Raw genomic sequence first — 18,422 nt, 5'->3', positions numbered from 1 at the left:
TGTATGAGCTGAGTGATTCTGTACTACTTTGTACTTGGATTACGTGCGAATGTAACTGTTTATGGGAAAAAAACCTTGAGCTTTCCAGCAAACTTGTGTGACACAACATATCTGTGATCATTTGGTAAAACATTGGTAAAATTCCAGTATTTTATCTCAGCCGTCTGAAGGTGTCTCGGGTTTTATAATCAGTGGTTTTGAGTGCAGATCCCACTAACGGAATTACTGATGATCTATGTCTTAAATTAGGACATGCAGGACATGAAAACATTGACATGGGAATGGAGGGGAGAGCGACTCCTAACGGTCTCCCAACACTACATAAAGTAGGAGCACAGTTTTCCTTAGAAGACTGCCCAGATCCAACTTTCCTTAACTTCTGAGAGCTTCTGAGACAAGGCTATGTAATATACTGTTATCTTTTTTTTACTTAATACAATGTAAGTATCTGTTAGACTGTTTTACTTATGCTTTACTCAATTGAATGAAGTCTCTAGGTATATGTAAATACATGTTTTTTTTTGAGGTGATACTTTATTTAATCTTATTGATATGCTGTGAATAAGCCATGCAGCCAAGTAGTAGCAAAGGTAGGGGCTCAGCTATAATTCCAGGATGTTGGAGGGATTTGATGGATTGATCTTAAAACACTCATGTGATAGTCACTCAGAACTGCTGGTCAAAGGTCAGAACTGTTCCTAATGGCATTAAATGACCCAGACGTTATCACATTTTTTGTTTAGTAGAACTGCAGGAGTTAACTTATGCAGGCAGTTACACTTCTGAAACTTTCTATAAGAAAGTTTCTACAGCAGTAAAAAGCCTGATCTGCCTTTGTATCTAACTTATCTGTGCAGTTCATACTAGCATTTATATTAGCTTGCCTCATTGAAATTGTTTGAGAATTGATCTACATAACTGCAGGCTCAGAGAATGCTGAAGTTTATGGCTATCTTAGAAATCACTGGTTTTGTTTTCTGTGTTAGTCATAAAATGCTTTGGTCATAACAGTAGCATACATTTGCAGTTAAGCTTTAGGTTGAGGCAGAATAACCCCCTCAGTCAGCATCAGCTATTCCTGTAGAAACGAGATTCATGCTCTTAAAGTGTTATTATTTAGAGTTGGCAGTTTATTGATGATTTTAATTAATTAACTGCTGGATTGCAATATATCAAGAATGACCATTATGGTTATTATGCATTTAGTCGAATCAGCTAATATGAATGGAGAGCACACACTAGAATTTAAAAGTCCAAAGATCCTGGCTCTAAGTTATTACAGCACTTAATCAGAATAATTCAGGAATAAATGACACCCCCACACACTAGACGCATGTATATTTTCTTGCTGTTTACCAGGTACTTCCTGTTATAGTCAGTGTACCGCCAGTTTCTTTGTCACTATCCAATGTGTTGGATTTTATGAATCGATTGGCCTGTTACTGATAGGCCTGTCAGAATGAGACTGATTTCTTCTCTGGGAGATTAATGACCTTAATCTGTTCAGGGGGCTGCAAGACTGGGTTTCTCCCCTCCTCTCACTTAGTTGACCAGCTTCTTTATTATTGTTTTCACCACAACATCACCCCAGTGACCACCCCCCCTTACTGTGTGTGTTGCCATGGTTTCAGCGGGGTGTGAAAGGAAGGAAATGGAAAGGTAACAGATTTTACAGACCACCACACTGTGCCACCCAACTAAGTGCTGAACCTGCAAACTCATGGCAGTCCACCACGAAGGGAATCACAAGTTTAAAAGATGTAAAACTGTCAACTTGAACTCATTTTACCAGTTTACTTCTTTGAAAGCCCTGTGCCATTTAAACAGGATAGCAATCCTCAGCATTCCTCCAGAAAGTTATTTTGCCGTTTCCTTGGCAGTGTATGTTTTATACATTTGATTCTACAGAAGCCTATGATGTTTGATCTGTAAGGCTCCAACTAATTGTTCCTTACATCTCTTGAATTTGCTCAGTGTGGTTTAAAAAAAATAGGATAGGGGCCATGTGTGGGGGAAAAAAAAAACATGACAAATTGAAAAGGACATTTTCTAATCCCGGCCTAACTCTCAGCTGTTTAGGATGTGCATGAAGCTAGTTGGTGCTGGAGGCAGTCTTGGCCACCTTCCAGCTGTTAAGGTGTGGAATAAGATCAGTCTCTGCAAATTGAACTGCGGGATTCCAGTTTATTCCTCTCTGGGCTAGTAGAAGCTGAACTGTGTGCTTTAGGTCAAGCCTTCACAAGGCAACAGCCTTCACTGAATTAGATGTTAACAGAATTTCAAGGTCAGGACCAAGGTACTCCAGGAGAGGTAAAATTCTCATTGACCTTGCTAGTACATGAGTCTGACCCCAGACCCTGACATGGGGTAACATTTAGAACAGTCATATATGGTAGAATATTATAAAGGACCAGGGAGCCCAGAGTATCTAAACCAGCATGTGACTTTCCAGGTGTAACTAGAGCCGTTGCTTTCATCTCCTCTGCTGCTCTGAAGAGAAGGTGCAGCATGCAGAGCTGGCAGGGCCGGGCACTTGCTGCCGTGTCCTTCCTCTGCAGAGCAGCAGATAAGTGCAGGAAGTGTACAGGAGAGGAAATGCGCTAGTATGTCTTGATTTTAGTGAGCCGTTTGTGTGCTAATATGAAACAACCTGAGGAAGGGGTTAACCGAGAATTTGCATTGAGAATCATTACATAATGAAGTGGAGATCACAGATGTGTTGTCTGCATTTGCAGATGTAACCCACTATACTAATAACGTTTGTCCCAAGGCACATTGACTAGAGTGCTAGTACAGCTGACATCTGGCAAAGTTATTGTATGAGGTTGCATTTATTCTAAACTGAAGGCAAGCATTGACATTTAAAACAGTCATACATGAGTTAAGGATGACTAGTACACCTAATTTTGTATTGTTTTGTACTGTCATACAGCTGTTGCTTTACTGTCATTTTAAACGTCAGTTTTCAAGTCCATTTGTTCCTTCAGCCTATAGCTGTTCACACAATCACAATTTCTCATCCCTTTTAAAATCCTCAAGCTATCACCAGCTTGAACATAATTTGAACATAAAAACTGATGGTACTAATTGCTTTTTATGCAGCCTCATTTACTGAATGAGTTTACAATGCGTGTTTTCCAAAACATGTGTATGCATGTTCACAACACCCCAGTCTTAACATGATCCTTACAGCCTATGGTAGTGTTGTACTGTCATTCCAACCTCTAATTGTTCACTGGGACCCAGTGAACCTCCTGCTGTTTCCTGGAGTATTTAATAGCTTAATTGCAGTTAAAATTGTAATGTGATGAAAAACTTTAGATCTTGACATGCTGCCGAGTCTTTGGAGAGACTTACACTGCAGCTTGGACTATCCTGGAGTTGTACAGGCTGATATATAAAGTGCTTCTTATTTGATGTGTCATTTGTGTTTTTTTGTTTTGCCTGAGATTAGCTTGCCTGTTGTCTGTGTGCCTGCTATGTGTTGTGTTGATCTGTCCTCTTTATCACATCAGTGCTAGGCTCTGACTCTTTAATCGGGTTTGATTGTAGTTTAGTGTGGAAGATTGTTGCAGTGCCTGTAATAGATAACCTGTGTTTAGATTCCATTTAACAGAAAAGCAGTAGTTTCTACTGAATGGATTTAAGACTGATATTTAAGTGGCTTTTCACTTTATGAACATTTATTAATTTGTTCTACAGCTTATTGAATTTAAACTTCTTATCTTCCTTAACAATAACACCTTGACTTCTTGCATACTTTCTGTGCCTATACTGTCCCCAAGACTTCACCAATTCATGTTATTAAACCTGCCCCTTCCAAAAAAATGTAGAAGTGACTTGTACCTGGGATAGTGTGCGATTGTCTTGGTCAAGAAAAAAATGACATCCTTTTCTGGCACTTAACTTTCTACAATTTTGTATTCAAGGCTTTTGAATTGGCCAATTTTGCATTTACTTGTCGGTTTAAATTGACATTTAAATACAGCGAAGTGTGTTTTTGAAGCACCGCACATTTGCTTTCTTTTGTACTTTATTGAAAAATTGTATTTGAGAACATGCTTTTCTCAGCTTGAACCTTCTAGGGAAGGTGGTATGTAATCAGCTGTGTCATTTTTGTGGGCAGATATCTGTAAAAGGAGCATGCATTCATAAATTAGGTTCTGGTTCATTTTTGGCAAGGAACTACAAAGGATATTTCATTATCAGAATCATTGACGTGTAACATGAGAAATGAGTTAATTTAATTTTTATATATTGTAGGAACTGTGCCAATACTTACATGTCTGAGTTTTTTTTTTATTAAGTCATTCACAATTGGCATACAAATTTTGTCACTTCAATGAGTCTAATGTTTTTCTCTTTTTCACAGGGGGAATCGGTAAAATATTTCTTGGACAATTTGGATAAACTAGGGGAACCGGTAAGTTCTTTTCCCCCCCATATCAAATGAGAAAGCTTGCTACATGTTATGAGAGATGTACTTTATTTTGAGTTTTTATATGGTAGTTTTTTGGATGAAAAAGTTCTTTAGCCTGCCATGGGTCACATACTGTAATGTTGGTGGTTCTGTATAATATTGAAAGACCCTGATCCCTTTGCTTTCAACATTTTTACAAACTGTGAAGAGTACAGGATAAAACAAACAATTGAATGAGAATTTAACGCAAATGAGTAATCAGGTGATTTCATTGTGATAACTGACCACCACCTATTGACTTATCAAACGTTCTGATCTAAGCTGTCCGTGTGAAGCCTGAAGTGAAATGTGTAAATGATGTATTTCGCTGTGACGGTTCAAAACATTTGAGGTTTAGCAGCGACGCTGAGTAGTGGAAAACAGGCTTTTCTACAACAGGGTGTGTCAGATTTTTGCAGGGTATTCAATTGCACCTTGCCTCACTGTCCTCAGCCCAGAAAGGGAACTGAAACGTGTTACTATGTACACAAAAGTGCTTCATTGCATTGCTTTTTTTATACATAAGCAAATTTTAAGCATGTCTTCCCCTTCTGACTGCGTCTGTTTAGAGTTTCCTAGTTCCTGTCTCCAGGTGAATGGGGTAATAAATTCAGTGAATTGCTGCACCTGCCAGTTCAGTCCACAAGATATGCTCTGGTGATCACAGCAGTGCAGGTGCTTCTGGTTTCCACTGAGGCTGAGCTGAACAGTGTGATTTCCCCATGTTCTGTAGGTGCTTCTCCATCTCGATTGCATTCCATTTTTCCCTTGCCTTTGATTTGCTGCCTTTTAATTGGCTAGAAACAGAAGAAATAGTTTTACTGTAAATCCACAGGTTCACTAAACAAAAAGTGACCTATTTCTTAGTTCTGCCTGTGGTTGTGTAGTTGTAATTCCTAGGTGACTGTCATTACGTTTGAAAGCTTTAACGTTCACTTCAGGACTCACTTTAGGAATCCGAGTACTTTCTCTTTTCTCTTGAGTCTTCGTCTGCCAAACTAACATCTATGCGTATGCCGACGTCTTTCAGCTAAACACGTTTTTAGAGTGAATTTATAAAGGCCTTATTCATTCACTGCACAGGTTAATATGGAGAAATGGTGTTCACTCTTTAAACATAAGTTAAGGAGTAACTGTTTAAAATAAAACTGACTGAGCGTCTGCTGATTTATTCCAGGATATGATAGACTCCAAACGTGTCTGTGGCTTTAGTGGAAAATGTATTCATTCAGTGGACAGTCTGGTGGGAGAAAATCCTGACCAGCTGTTATTAATAACCTTTTGTTTTGTGTGCTGATTCACACTTCCTGGTGTGTTGTGGTTTGTTTTTTTATCATAGCTACGGGAGCTTTGTAGCTTTCCCATGATTAGGAAATATACAGCATCTATAACTGAACAAAAATCTGTCCTGATAAGAGCCCATCTTCAAAACTTGGTCTTTGCTGTAGTCGTGTTGTCCACTTTATTTGTTTTGTCTTTAGTAATGGTTGTTTTATAAAACTCCTCATCATGAAAGAAAGGTTTCTATGTGCTAGCGAGACATTTTTTCAAAGCACTAAAGCATTTGAGTGAATGGTAGTATATATATGGAAGACATTCATAGATCATTGTCAAAGTCATTGTCTGTGACTTTATAGCCTACAGTAATGGAGGCTTCATAGACTCTTTTCAGTCTTCTCCTGGATCAAAGCCTGTCCAAATTCCCTATATCAATATTGTCAGCCTTTTCTTTGGCATCCTTGTAAGCTTCCTTAAGCTTCTTAATTTCATCCCATGAGGCCTCCCTGTTGATCCAGTCATTTTCCTTGGAATCCTGTTTAGTTTTTCCTTTTTTCCATTAGTAACTCTTTTTTGGTTCTGTGGCCAGCCCATTCTCCTAACTAATCGGGCTGAATATCTGTCAACAGATTCTAATAGTAATGTTGCTTGATCTTTACTGATGAGATAGAATTTGCTCTCTTTATGCTCATCCATGTGGATTTTTTTAATAATGTGGCTGGCAGGAGGAAATGAAAGTATTTCATAATACCGAGCCGACCATTTTGAAAACAGCGTTGAGATAACTATTTTGATGCATTGTCATCCAATATGTGAACTAAAAACCCACAATTGTTTATAGTGCTGGCATAGTAGGATACGTTACACTTACTGTATGTTAACCTGTTCATTTAATTTAATTCGGAGCTTCCTGTTATAAGATCTAGATAAGTTGTGCATTGAAAAATATGTTCACTGTGATTTTTAGTTGCACACCTTTGTGACTTTTGTTAGTTGTTTGAAATGTCAGATTTTGCAATAATTTTGAGGATCTTTAGATTATCAACAGCCCTGTGAATGCTTCTGTACAGATATCAACCAAGATCTGTAGCATGTATGTCAATTAAATACTGCTACCTTAGTATTTCTGTGTAGTTGGGAGTCTTTGACATTGACAATTGGGAAAGTTCCCAGAGTGCTTAAGCTCTCTAAAGTGTTCCATTCAGACTGATTGTGTGCTTACAATTTAACTGACTTTCTGTGTGCAGCTCTTGTTGTTTCTTCCTAATTTGCTGCGCGATTTAGTGACCCAATGAAAAAGTGAATAAAATGAATAAAAGTTTCCCTCCTTAAAAAGTTCCATTTTCAAAAGTCTGAAAAACCTGATAGGATCAGCAGTCCTATTAAACCTTGGTAGGTTTGTAGATGAAAAAATGATGCAGTTGCTGCAAGTTTGTCTTTTAGGGAGACATGATGGATATAAGCCACACTTAAGAATAAAGGCGTCAGATTTAAGATTTCAGCACAGAATTTTAAAGGAGAGAGTAAGCATAGAAACAAGTAAGCAAAGTAGACTGAGGTGGAGTGGAAAATTCTTACCATGAACTAGAGTAAAAAGAAGTGAGTTGGAATTAAAATGTACAGTGAAAAGACTGGGGAGTAGTCAATAAGGAGAAATGGAAAGAGGGAGAGTAAAGGTTGCAGATATGGTAGAGAAGGGGAAGGAGCAATTTGGCCAGGGGATTTAAAAGGGAGAAAAATCAACCTTGGTCATTTCCATTGTAATACATGCCAATGGATTCTCCCTTGCCAGGTGGCACAAAGCTCTTTCCAGTGAGAACAGTCATCATTCGGGTGGCACGGTGGTGCCGTGGATAGCATTGCCGCCTCGCTGTGTTGGCACCCTGGGTTCAGTTCCTGGGGTTTGTCTCTGTAAAGGTTCTGTGTTCTCCCCGTGTCCGTGTGCGTTTCTTCCCGCAGTCCAAGGCCATAGTGGTATGTTAATGGACTTCTGGGAAATCTGGCCCTTGTGTGTGCCCAACGGTGAACTTGCATCCCATTCAATGTGTGTGCCCCGTCTTGTGCCCATTGCTCACTGGGATAGTCTCCCAGCACGATCCTGACTTGGATTAGTCATTAGGCTGAAAAATGTTTGGATAGAAGATCCTCAGTCTAGTGGCACCCAGAGCTTGCAGCAGACTGCTGGAGTGTTCACAGGGCTCGTCGCTCTGTCGCTGCCTTGCTGGTTGGGTGGAGACAGGGCTGTGGGCATGTCACATGGTGCAAGTGGTGTCGTATAAGTGAGATCAGCTGAGGTCTAGCTTGGCTGCACAGACTAAAGAGTGACAGGAGCTTAATTCTGTATCATTAATTTTCATTCTGGGTTATGTCATTAGACTGGTAGCCTGATAGGACCAGTGTAGTCTATGCTGATTCAGAATTCTGTCAAGAGCCAATGGAGATTTTTAAGTTTTGGGCATGGCAAATTGTTAAAATCCTGATTCATTCCTCTTTAAGAGTAAATATCTAAACTTCCCCACTACATTTCCCCAACTTTTTTACCCGTACCTTCTTATAGGTAAGAAGCAACTTAAGGATGCACTATTCTGTATTTCTGCTTGCATTTTTCTAGTACATAAAAGTGAAAAAAATACCAAATCTTAGGCTGTTAAAACAATCTGTCAAGATCAAAACTTTGCACACCAGTCCCTGTGAATTGGCCTTTCTCAGTTCATAAAGTACTAGTTCATTCCTGTGACTGACTACATTGAATTTCCCACATTACAGAAAGTCAATATTGCTCTTTTATTTGCCGTTGTCAGTATTTTAATTCCGATTTGACAAGTTGTTAAAACTAGTTATGTAGAAAAACATTTTGCAGTTGGTCATTGTGATATGCAAGCAGGATATTCCAGGCATCAGTTCCTACATTTTCCTGCTTTCATATCTCTCTCGCTTAATCTGATTCAGGTCTCATTGCATTAGGCTTGTTGGAACTAGCTTCAGATAATTCCTGCAATGGTGTGAAACAGCTATTTTCTTTTTTCCCCTCGTTAACACTTTACAGGCTGTTTCTTCTCCTACACAGGGGAGTCCTTGGAAGCTAGCAGCAGGGGCTGATCCAGACTTGTCTGGGTTATTTACATTTCTTTATAGGAGGCTGAGGGTTCTTTGGAGAGGGGACTGTGGCATTGATTCGATAAACCTAGATCAGAATTTGCAGAGGCTGCATAATAGGGGGGTCATCTTTGTCTTGACAGATCTAAACTCATCTGATCTCACCACTTTGTCGACCAAATTTACTTTTCAATGGTTATGCTTACCACAGAGCTGTAATATTATGAAACAATTATCTTGTAAGCTCAGTCTTAAACTATTGTGCATTCAATTTGAATTTTACTCCAGGCCACTGACTCTTTCCGTTTCAGGTGTGGGATCTTTTGTAACCAACAAATTCGTTTTGCTTACCACCAAGACTTCTAGTGCCCTAATGAATGCCCAGCTATGCCTAGGGTGAATTTAATATTTTTGTGCAGATATAATATTGTTACTCTTAAGGTGTTATCTAGAATGTTATGTTATGTATTCTGTGCATTTATCTTGTGCTTGTTAGATTTCACATATGTCATAATAACCAAGTGACAAAGCACGCTGACTGGTTTGCCGCCTTGCCCTGAGCAGTGACCTCAGTTTTCATAAGCACAGTAGTTTGCAGCTGACATCACTGTTATCTTTGCACGATATACATAGTTTTGTGGTAATGTGGACATAGTTTACACCCACAATATGCTGCCATTTCCACATCACTGGAATGTCTGTGGCCTAAAATATGTTCTGTTTGCTCCAATTTTAATCATTGTATCCTCTTGAACCATTTTACTCTAAATGGGAATAGATGCGGATGTTCCACTTGCGTCTCCGGTGTTCATTAGTCAAGCACATTTCAGCAAAATGGGCAGTGTGCGCTTTTTGGCTCACATTTTCCAGTTTTAAGTCATTGGAGATGGCGACTTGTTTGTAATTATGGAGTTATTTTCCAGGCCCAATCTTAATTGGGAAAATTGGCGTGCAAAGTTTGATGTGCACGTCGTCGGGCTTCAATACTTGTGGAACATTTGTTTGCAAATGAAGCAGACTGACACTGCTGCGAGAGCACCTGACTTTGTGGGTGTGCACGGACGTGCTGGGTTCACTCCTTTGTCTTCAGTACCAGTTCTCTCACTTCCTGTGTCCCCTCTCTTGCTTTTCTGCAGGATTACCTGCCATCACAGCAGGACATCCTGCTGGCCCGGAAACCCACCAAGGGGATCCACGAGTACGACTTCGAGATCAAGAATGTGCCCTTCAAGATGGTGGACGTGGGCGGGCAGCGGTCGGAGCGCCGGCGGTGGTTTGAGTGCTTCGACAGCGTCACCTCCATCCTCTTCCTCGTCTCGTCCAGCGAGTTTGACCAGGTGCTGATGGAGGACCGGCAGACCAACCGGCTCATGGAGTCCCTCAACATCTTCGAGACGATAGTCAACAACCGCGTCTTCAGCAACGTCTCCATCATTCTCTTCCTCAACAAGACGGACTTGCTGGAGGAGAAAGTCAAAACTGTCGCCATCAAGGACTACTTCCCCGACTACGAAGGGGATTCTCACAGCCTGGCCGACGTGCAGAAGTTCCTGGTGGAGTGTTTCCGCAACAAGCGCCGGGATCAGCAGCACAAGCCCCTGTACCACCACTTCACCACGGCCATTAACACAGAGAACATTCGTCTGGTATTCCGCGACGTCAAGGACACCATCCTACACGACAACCTCAAGCAGCTCATGTTGCAGTGATGCTCAGCTAGGACTTTTTTTTGGGTCTTTTTACTCCATTTTCAGTAACCTTTTAAAAAAATTCTTTCATGTGGGGGAGGAGGGGTGGGGGTGGGGGAGGGGCTTGTCCTGGAGGGGAGAGTTTTCATCTACATCAGCCTTCAGAATGTTTAAAGTTTGTACGCCTTTGCGACCTAGTGATGTAAAGATGATACTCCCCGTTTTTATTTTTATTCTTTTAGAAACGTCTATAAAAATTGCCTTTTTCGATGTTTTATGCTTCCCTTCTCTGCTGATTCAATTCAAACCACTGATGCCTCATAGAAGGCAGTCACTTGTTATTAATAACTTTTGTTAATTGAAAATTGAGAAGATGGTTCAGGATGGGGGCATAGGCAGCAAGAGAGGTGTTCTAGGACAGCAGTGCAACGGTATCAGCACAGCCCTCGTCTTAACTCATGGAGCCTTTACTGCTGTCGAAATAGAAAGGGCTGAAACACTGAGCCTTCAGATATTTTTCATTAGGAAATTTTTTTGGGCCAAAAGATTTCCAGTCCGTCAGGCCTTAATTTTTGTATGTTTCTTACAAAGTTCTTAAATAGCAAAGGTTGACACTTTTTGCCTTGTGACTTAGTACTGCTGCTGGATGTGAAAAACAAAAAAACCCAACAAACAGGGATTAGGAGAGCATACGCACAGACTTGCACCTGGTCAGACTTGTACTGAATTGTACCTGTGCTGTAGTGTGCTGTGCTGGAGTGTTGCAGCTACAGTACATAGCTTAATCTCAGGGCTGAATGTAGACCACTTTATGTATAAAAGAAAGAAGTTTGACAGATTTCAGGTCTCCAATGAAACCCATGATTTATGCCCATCCAACGGTAGTATTAAATCCTTATGGCTTGTAAAGGTTTTATATATATGTTTGTATAATGCCTCTGTGAATTCTTACCAGTTTTTCTTTTGTTTTTTTTTGGGGGGGGAGAAAAGTTATTTTTTTCCTTAACCGATTTGCAGCCAAATCAGGATCAGAATTTCAGTATTCTACAACGGTGAAACAATCATGTTTGTCAACCACAGTGCCATTTTTTTAAGGTACCCATAAAGGTTTTTAATTTCTCTTTTCCTATTTAGTCACATGCTTGCAAAAGGGATAGAAATCATTTTATTAATCTTGTAAAGATCTGTTTGTTTATAGATGTACAGAAATTATTTGGGATTTTTTTCCATTAATAGTTTTTTTAGAGGCATTATATATTAATCTTAAATTTGGTGTCTGTGATGTTTTTCCCCACAGTTATTAAACCCATACAAATCATGTCACTTTTCTGAGAAAGATATCTGGGCTCTTGAGTACAAGTGACACTTTATGGCTTTTCTTTTTCTGTTTGTAAGGACAGACATGATTTTCTGCCTGATGCAGTTCTTTTCCATTTTTACCTCAGTCTGAATTGGACTTTCTCCCCAGCCTCTCCTGATACTCTGACTTGTTCCTTTCATGATGTCAGTGCTAATCATACTTAACAAAACGTCTTGCATTTCCTGGTTCATCTCATGATAATTTGCAATAGTACCTCTCATCTGACTGTTTAGCTCTGTAAAAGGTCTAATGTGGTGCCTTCCTTTAGGTTGTATGGATTTTTAGCTTAAGGAAACTCACTCTTCTTTTGCTAATGCACTTCCATGTAATAGGAAGCTGATTCCTAACAGCTGCTAATCGAAGTTCAGTCTGCTAATAATGGAGGTAGTAATATATAACCTAAACGTTTATTAGCATTTTCCCTGGGAGCTCATCTTACCCCATTTATCTGTGGCAGTGCAATAAGCTTTAGAGGTTTTTCCCCCAATTCTTTCTGGAGAATCAATAATAGTTTATTTTTAGTTTTCCAAAAACAAACACTTCCAGTTAAGATTTTAAAAATAGCTGCCTTTAGTAAGTAATCTGTTGCATGACCTGGAGGTTTTAGAACAGACCTTCCAGTGGAGTGCTGTCCAGTGCTGTTATAAGATAATACTGTATCTCCTATGTAATCATGTTGGCACACAGTTGAATCTTGGTGCTCTGTACCTCTTGCCTCATTTCTGTACATTCTCTACTGCTGGGCTGGCAGACCATGTGAAAGACTGAAGTAACAGTATTGATGCAGAAGGAAAAATGAAATACTCGCAGGCAGTTCTGGCCTTGCAGTAAGCCAAATGTAATTTTTGTAGATTTTAAATATTGTATCAAAAGCTCATTTGAAACTGGCATGCCTTTAAAGAAGGAAACATTTTCTTCGTTGACAGCACCTCACAACTAGAATCACTGTAAAAGATGAGCCAGTGATGACTGTAGAACATTCTTGCTCTGTATCCTGCTGTTCCAAGGATGTTTTGTCCTGCACAGATCATTTGTGTGCTTTGGCAAGTTCAGTGAACATGAGGCGGTGGGGTATAAATAAAAATGTAATACTTTTAAGACACTTGATGCCAACAAATTTTCAGAAGTCCCCCTTGGGGAGCTCTGAAATTTCATAGCTGTCTGGATATTGAAATAATTGCTTGGCAGCCTATTGACTGTATTTGATTTTGGGCTTGTGTAGACCAGACTGCCTTATTTTGAAAGCTAATGTATTCATCTCCAGCGCTGAGTAGCGAGAGTTTCAGAATACAAGCAGCAGTGGACAGAGGGGCTCTGTTGTTGAAGTGGCCTTGTGATAGTGAATCAAACAAGGGCACTTGTATTTTCTTTTCGCATTGAGGCAGTTTGTATGTGCTGGTATTTTCCTTTTCTTGACAGATTTAGCAGACAAGATATGCTAGGAACTGTAATCCTTTTTTTGTCATTAGATGAGAAGTTTATTGGCCTAACATCATTTTGTGACCTATCTAGCTACATTCTGATGGATATGTGCTGTTTTTTCCCATACAAATGTAAATAAAACTCATTGAAAAACGTTTCTAAATTCTGGGCAGTCAATCTTGTAAAATCCTTTTTATAGTCAAATATGGTGTCAGCGTGTGGTTTCATTTGAAGAATGAGTTCCACCCTGACCAGAAAGTATCCAGTTCCATTTCATTCACATTATCTGACATGCTTACTGTTTGTATCAGGGCAGTTGCTTTTGCAGTCCCCTTTGCACAGAAATTGTTAGATGCAAGTGGTTTACTATACCCTGCATCCCTTTGTAATGAAGAGCCTTATTAAAGCCAAGCACATGCCATTTCTTTGGACTGACTCAGTAGCATCCTGCCTGTTACCTCTGCCTTGGCTGTTTTATTATGAATTCTAATAGGGTTTTTCATACGCAGGTTTTAATAGTGTGTACTGTGCATACGTGAGCGTACTCGGCCTTTGCCTGTCACTGGAACATACTGCCATAATTAGTTTAGAAAGATCTTGGGTTTCTGCGAGTCAGTAGATGACTCTCGAGTCCCTCTGGACGACATAAAATGCAGACGCCACGTTACCAAATCATCTTTAGAGATGAGGAAGACTGACTGGTAAAAAGCTATCATCTTTATGCTTAATGATTTCACTAAGTAAAGTCTCGGGTACTTTTTCTTTAACTTGGGGCATGGAGCTTAAGAGATAGGAGACATGGTATGTTCACAGTCTAACTTTAAACAGACACTTTTTTGTTAATCATTGGTTTATATTGAGGGGTGTCACGCTGAGGGAGGTGGTGGAGTAGAGATCCACTGAATGGTGGTGGAGGTTGTTAATGTGCTTCCCAAGTGCTGGGTATTAAAAGGCCAGGAAGCAGTTTTTCATGCCTTGGGTGGATTTGCTGTAGCTAAGTTTTGTACCAGACAGTTGGTAGCCCCTTTGGCTGTCCTTTGGCTGTTGTCTGTAATGCTGACCTTGTAATGCATGGTTGGCCAGTGTTGATAAAGTAGAAGAAAATAAATCAATAATTACCTGGTATACAATGACGCTGTAATGCCTTTTTTGTAATGACTATGCAATGTTTTTTTTTTGTAAAAAGGTTTGACTCTTTTTCATACTTTTGTGAGGTTGGGAGTAAATGTTTCCTTCATGATAAACATTTGGATATTTTTCCCCAGGGCAATGCATTTCTTAAAGTTATGCAATTGTTTTTTCCTAAAGGTGAAAATAAAAGATACAGGCCTTTCTTGAAATATTCATTGTTAGTGTTTTTTTTTTTAGTGTAGGTTTTACTTTTTGCTTTAGAGAGGTCTGTGCATGCCAGGTAATCTTAGTGTTTTTTTCTAAAGCCAGTGTATTATAATACTTTAGACACAAGGAGGAAAAGCTATGTATCTTTTTTACTGTACTGAATTTTTACTGTAAAATACATGTCATTTGTGACATGTTTCTATTTTGTACATCCCCCTAAACTTCAGAGATCTTTCGGAATTGGCCAGACCTTTCTACACATCCGTGCCAAACCGTGTTTCGATGGGATGGGAGAGGACTGGGATCTTGTTCACAAAGTGCAAGCGGATGTTCACTGTAAACCATTTGTTTTATAGTAAGTTCTTTTATAGTAAAGCCCACAGCTGAACTGCCATGCTGTCTTACCCCTTTTTCATCTTTTCAATAAACTTTTTTTAAAATGACTTGTGTTGCATTGCATGTCTCCTCTCATGATAGTGCTCTGTTCTTTTTGAAACATATTCAGTGTTTAAAATCTTCACTGCCCATTCAGCTTAAACACACCTGCTCTCTTCATTCCCTAATAGTGCAGGAAAACAAGGTGTCATGTTTGTTTGGTTTAGCATATTTCGGGGTGTTATTAGAACAGAAACACTCTTCTACACCACAGGAGCAATAGAGAAGAAAAATTTCACTCTGAAAAGTAGAGAGAACACACGTTTCGGGTGAAAGTCTTCACAAAGCTGAAGAAGGCGCAACATTCACATCTTTCTCCTCATCAGAATGGAAGATGAAGCGGCTCCCCACTCAAACGTCTTCATTGAAAAAGCAGACCTGTTCATTTTAAGAAAGTCCCACAGCTAAAAATTGAGATTTGTTTTACTTTACCTTTTAAACAAACATTACCTCACTTATGGTTGGTAATCATTTGTTTGTCAGTGGTGTTACTGTCTGAACCTTTGGTATGTGTGCCTTGCAGTTATGCAGCTTGTTAATGTGCTGCTCTAACAGTTGTGCACCGTGCCCATTGACTGGGGTAGTAGGTGGCTTTAGTAAATAATCACCTAGGCCTTTGCTGGGTTGAATGGACTTCATTGTTTTTGTGCCATGCAAACATGCAAATAAAAACTGTTAAAAGACATGTAATGAGTTCATTTCAGCTCTGTCCTTTGTTGCTTCAATGAATGTATTGTACATAGTTTCCAGTCCAGAGAAATTCAGAATTTAAGTTTCCACTCAGTGTACACTTTCCTCATATGTTACTGTTAGTAAATCGAAAGCAAACCAAATGAACAAGGTTGTTAAATGAGATCTATATCTCAATTCACCTGATGTGAGAAATTTCCTGTCCTCAGTAATTGGAGCTATTCTTTTCCAATGTACAGAGTCCAGCCTTCTGAGCAAGCAAGTGAGAAATACTCAAAGCCAAGCTGACACACTATCCAATCCGTTCAAAGTCTTCAGATGTCAGAGTTTGTCTTAATGGATTTGTGTCTTGTCTTCTCCCCATTTCCAAGATTACTGTGTGCATTTTGATGGAGAACCAGCTCAAGAGCCCATTGGGCTGCCAGGATCTACAGTATGCTGTACTGGTGTACCAGACATCCATGCCACACAAGAACTAACTTCTCATGTGAATGGACAAAGGCTGCAGAGTACACATTTACACGCAGTTGAACTCTGCTCTTCTCCATTTCCCAAAAGTAATTTATTCATTGTAATATGTTCTGTTAAACTGCTCTTATTTGACAATGCTTTCTCTTGTACTTTTACTCAGTTCTGTCAACTCAGTTGTAGCTTTGATTTCTACTGTATTCTTCTTCCTTTCTGCTGCACAATGGTCTATAGATGTATAAGAAATTAAACTGCTCCTTATCAGTATGCTGGATTTGTTCAACAAAATAATAGTGTAAAACTGTAAATTGGTACATAGAAAAAAATCAAAATACAAGGCATTGATAGTACAAAGATGTTACTTAGTATTTAAGTAATTACTGCACTGCTGTACATAAACTATGATGTAAAATTTTATATTTTTAAAAAATAACTCCCAGAGGTTGCTCTTCGGTTATGTTTGTCCTCCCCGCCCACCTTGATTTTTGTTTCTTAAGCGTTTTCCCAACCTCTTGCTTCACAGTGCATGCAATTAGACTTCAAGCTGAGTTATTAAAATAGTCATGTTTGATAGGTACAGTAAGGGCTGCAATAGAATGTGCAAAGCTCATTTCAGTGTATTTTATATAAACTATTGCTTTTTTGTATTCAGGGACAAGAATTAGCCCTGCAGTGATTCTGTGGAAAATATGAATACATTTATGAACTGTGGCAGCAACACTGATTTCAGGTTTTTGTACAGTACTGAGTACATTTGTGTGGGCTCTGTAATCTGTGGTGTAGGACACATTAACAGTGAACGTTCTCAGGGTGTCAGTCATACATACAGCTGCTGCTGACATACATCTAGCCCTTTTATCAGCATTTCCTATTTCCTGCTTACAGCTGCCACACCAAATGCAGTGTTGAGCTCTACACGGCCTTTCTGTGAAATAGTGATTAATATCAATCTTTCGATGCATATCTTGGGCTGCTTTGGCAAGCCACCCAGAATCGTGAACCTTGGAACACCGGTCGAGTCCTGGAGGTCGTTTTTGACTTTGGAAACTACAAGAAAAACAAACCTGAGGCGGCAGACTTTGACAGTGGCAATCCTGCTCTGAGTCTTAGCAGGGCCACTCAAGCAACTGATGCTGTGAAGACAAAAGAGCAAAAGAGGGAGGAGAGAATTCCCAAGGTGGGTATTCTGTCTGTCGACCAAGACTCAGCACCATTGAGCTTGTTCCATTTTTTAGTTTGTTTTTCTTAAGAATGTGCCTTACGATGTGGAAGGGGTAATTGGAAAATGGATTAATTATGATTACTACTTGCGTCTTGCACTTTAGAATAAGTTTTGAATTGGGATACATGTGATTTGATTTGATTGTCAGATTTTATCAATGCATGTTTGCAGGAGGAGATGGGTGGATATCAATTAATAATTGTAACTGTAATAATTGTAAATATTATTAATAATAACATGTTTTCTTAATCAGGAAAGGCAACATTGATGAAAAATCTAATAACAGTGCATCCCAAAGCAGGAACAACACATACTTATCAGTCTCTGACAGAGGTGTAAAAGAGCTGAGAAACAGAGGCAGGGAAAATGACAGTATCGGAAAAGGCATCAGCAGTCTGAAACCCAGAAGAGATCACTTCCTCAACGCTTCAGAGCCTATGCCTCTATGAGCGCTATAAATGTAACACAAAAAGCAGAGTAGCTGATATTCAGTTTGTACATCTACTGCAAAATCACAATATAGCATTTGTGATGTATACCGTATATCGTATGTGACTGTTATTCTCTCCATCCAGCGCTGGAGGTGATGTTCAGCAATGATTCTGGCTTCACTGTTTTAGAAGGAAAAAAGCATTCAGCTGATATGTGTTACACACAATTAATTCAATCAGAATAAAACTGATAGCAAAGAAATAGTGTTTAGTCATCTTTGGTGTACACAAAGCAAATCCGAATGAAAATGAAAGTAATGATCATATGTTCCCATCTTAATTAATCTCCCATGGGTTTACATTCACTAACGGAAAGAAAATGCCCCTCAGACCTGTCTATCTGCCAGCCCTTAGACACAAGCGTTTTCAAAACTCTGGAGTTATGATTGACCGGTAGCAAAAAATGATAAAATGCTATAGAAGTAAGCTGAACTTGCTGTATAATTTATTATTAATACAAACTTGTGTTCATATA

General features: G+C 39.4%; 1 protein-coding gene across 1 annotated transcript in view; it reads left to right on the top strand.

Annotated features, from left to right (window-relative positions):
• The window catches only part of gna13b (guanine nucleotide binding protein (G protein), alpha 13b), a 32,995-nt gene extending 17,911 nt beyond the window's left edge, over window positions 1-15,084 (top strand). Inside the window, exons 3-4 of the mRNA XM_006635142.3 lie at window positions 4,373-4,423; window positions 9,970-15,084. Coding sequence (XP_006635205.1) covers window positions 4,373-4,423; window positions 9,970-10,542 — 624 coding nt within the window. The 3' untranslated portion in view covers window positions 10,543-15,084. The remainder of the gene's footprint in view (window positions 1-4,372; window positions 4,424-9,969) is intronic.
• The last annotated feature ends 3,338 nt before the right edge of the window (window positions 15,085-18,422 follow it).

This window comes from Lepisosteus oculatus, chromosome 9, assembly GCF_040954835.1.
Source record: "Lepisosteus oculatus isolate fLepOcu1 chromosome 9, fLepOcu1.hap2, whole genome shotgun sequence".
NCBI classification, from domain to species: Eukaryota; Metazoa; Chordata; class Actinopteri; order Semionotiformes; family Lepisosteidae; genus Lepisosteus; species Lepisosteus oculatus.
This window is presented reverse-complemented; position numbering and strand designations above follow the sequence as displayed.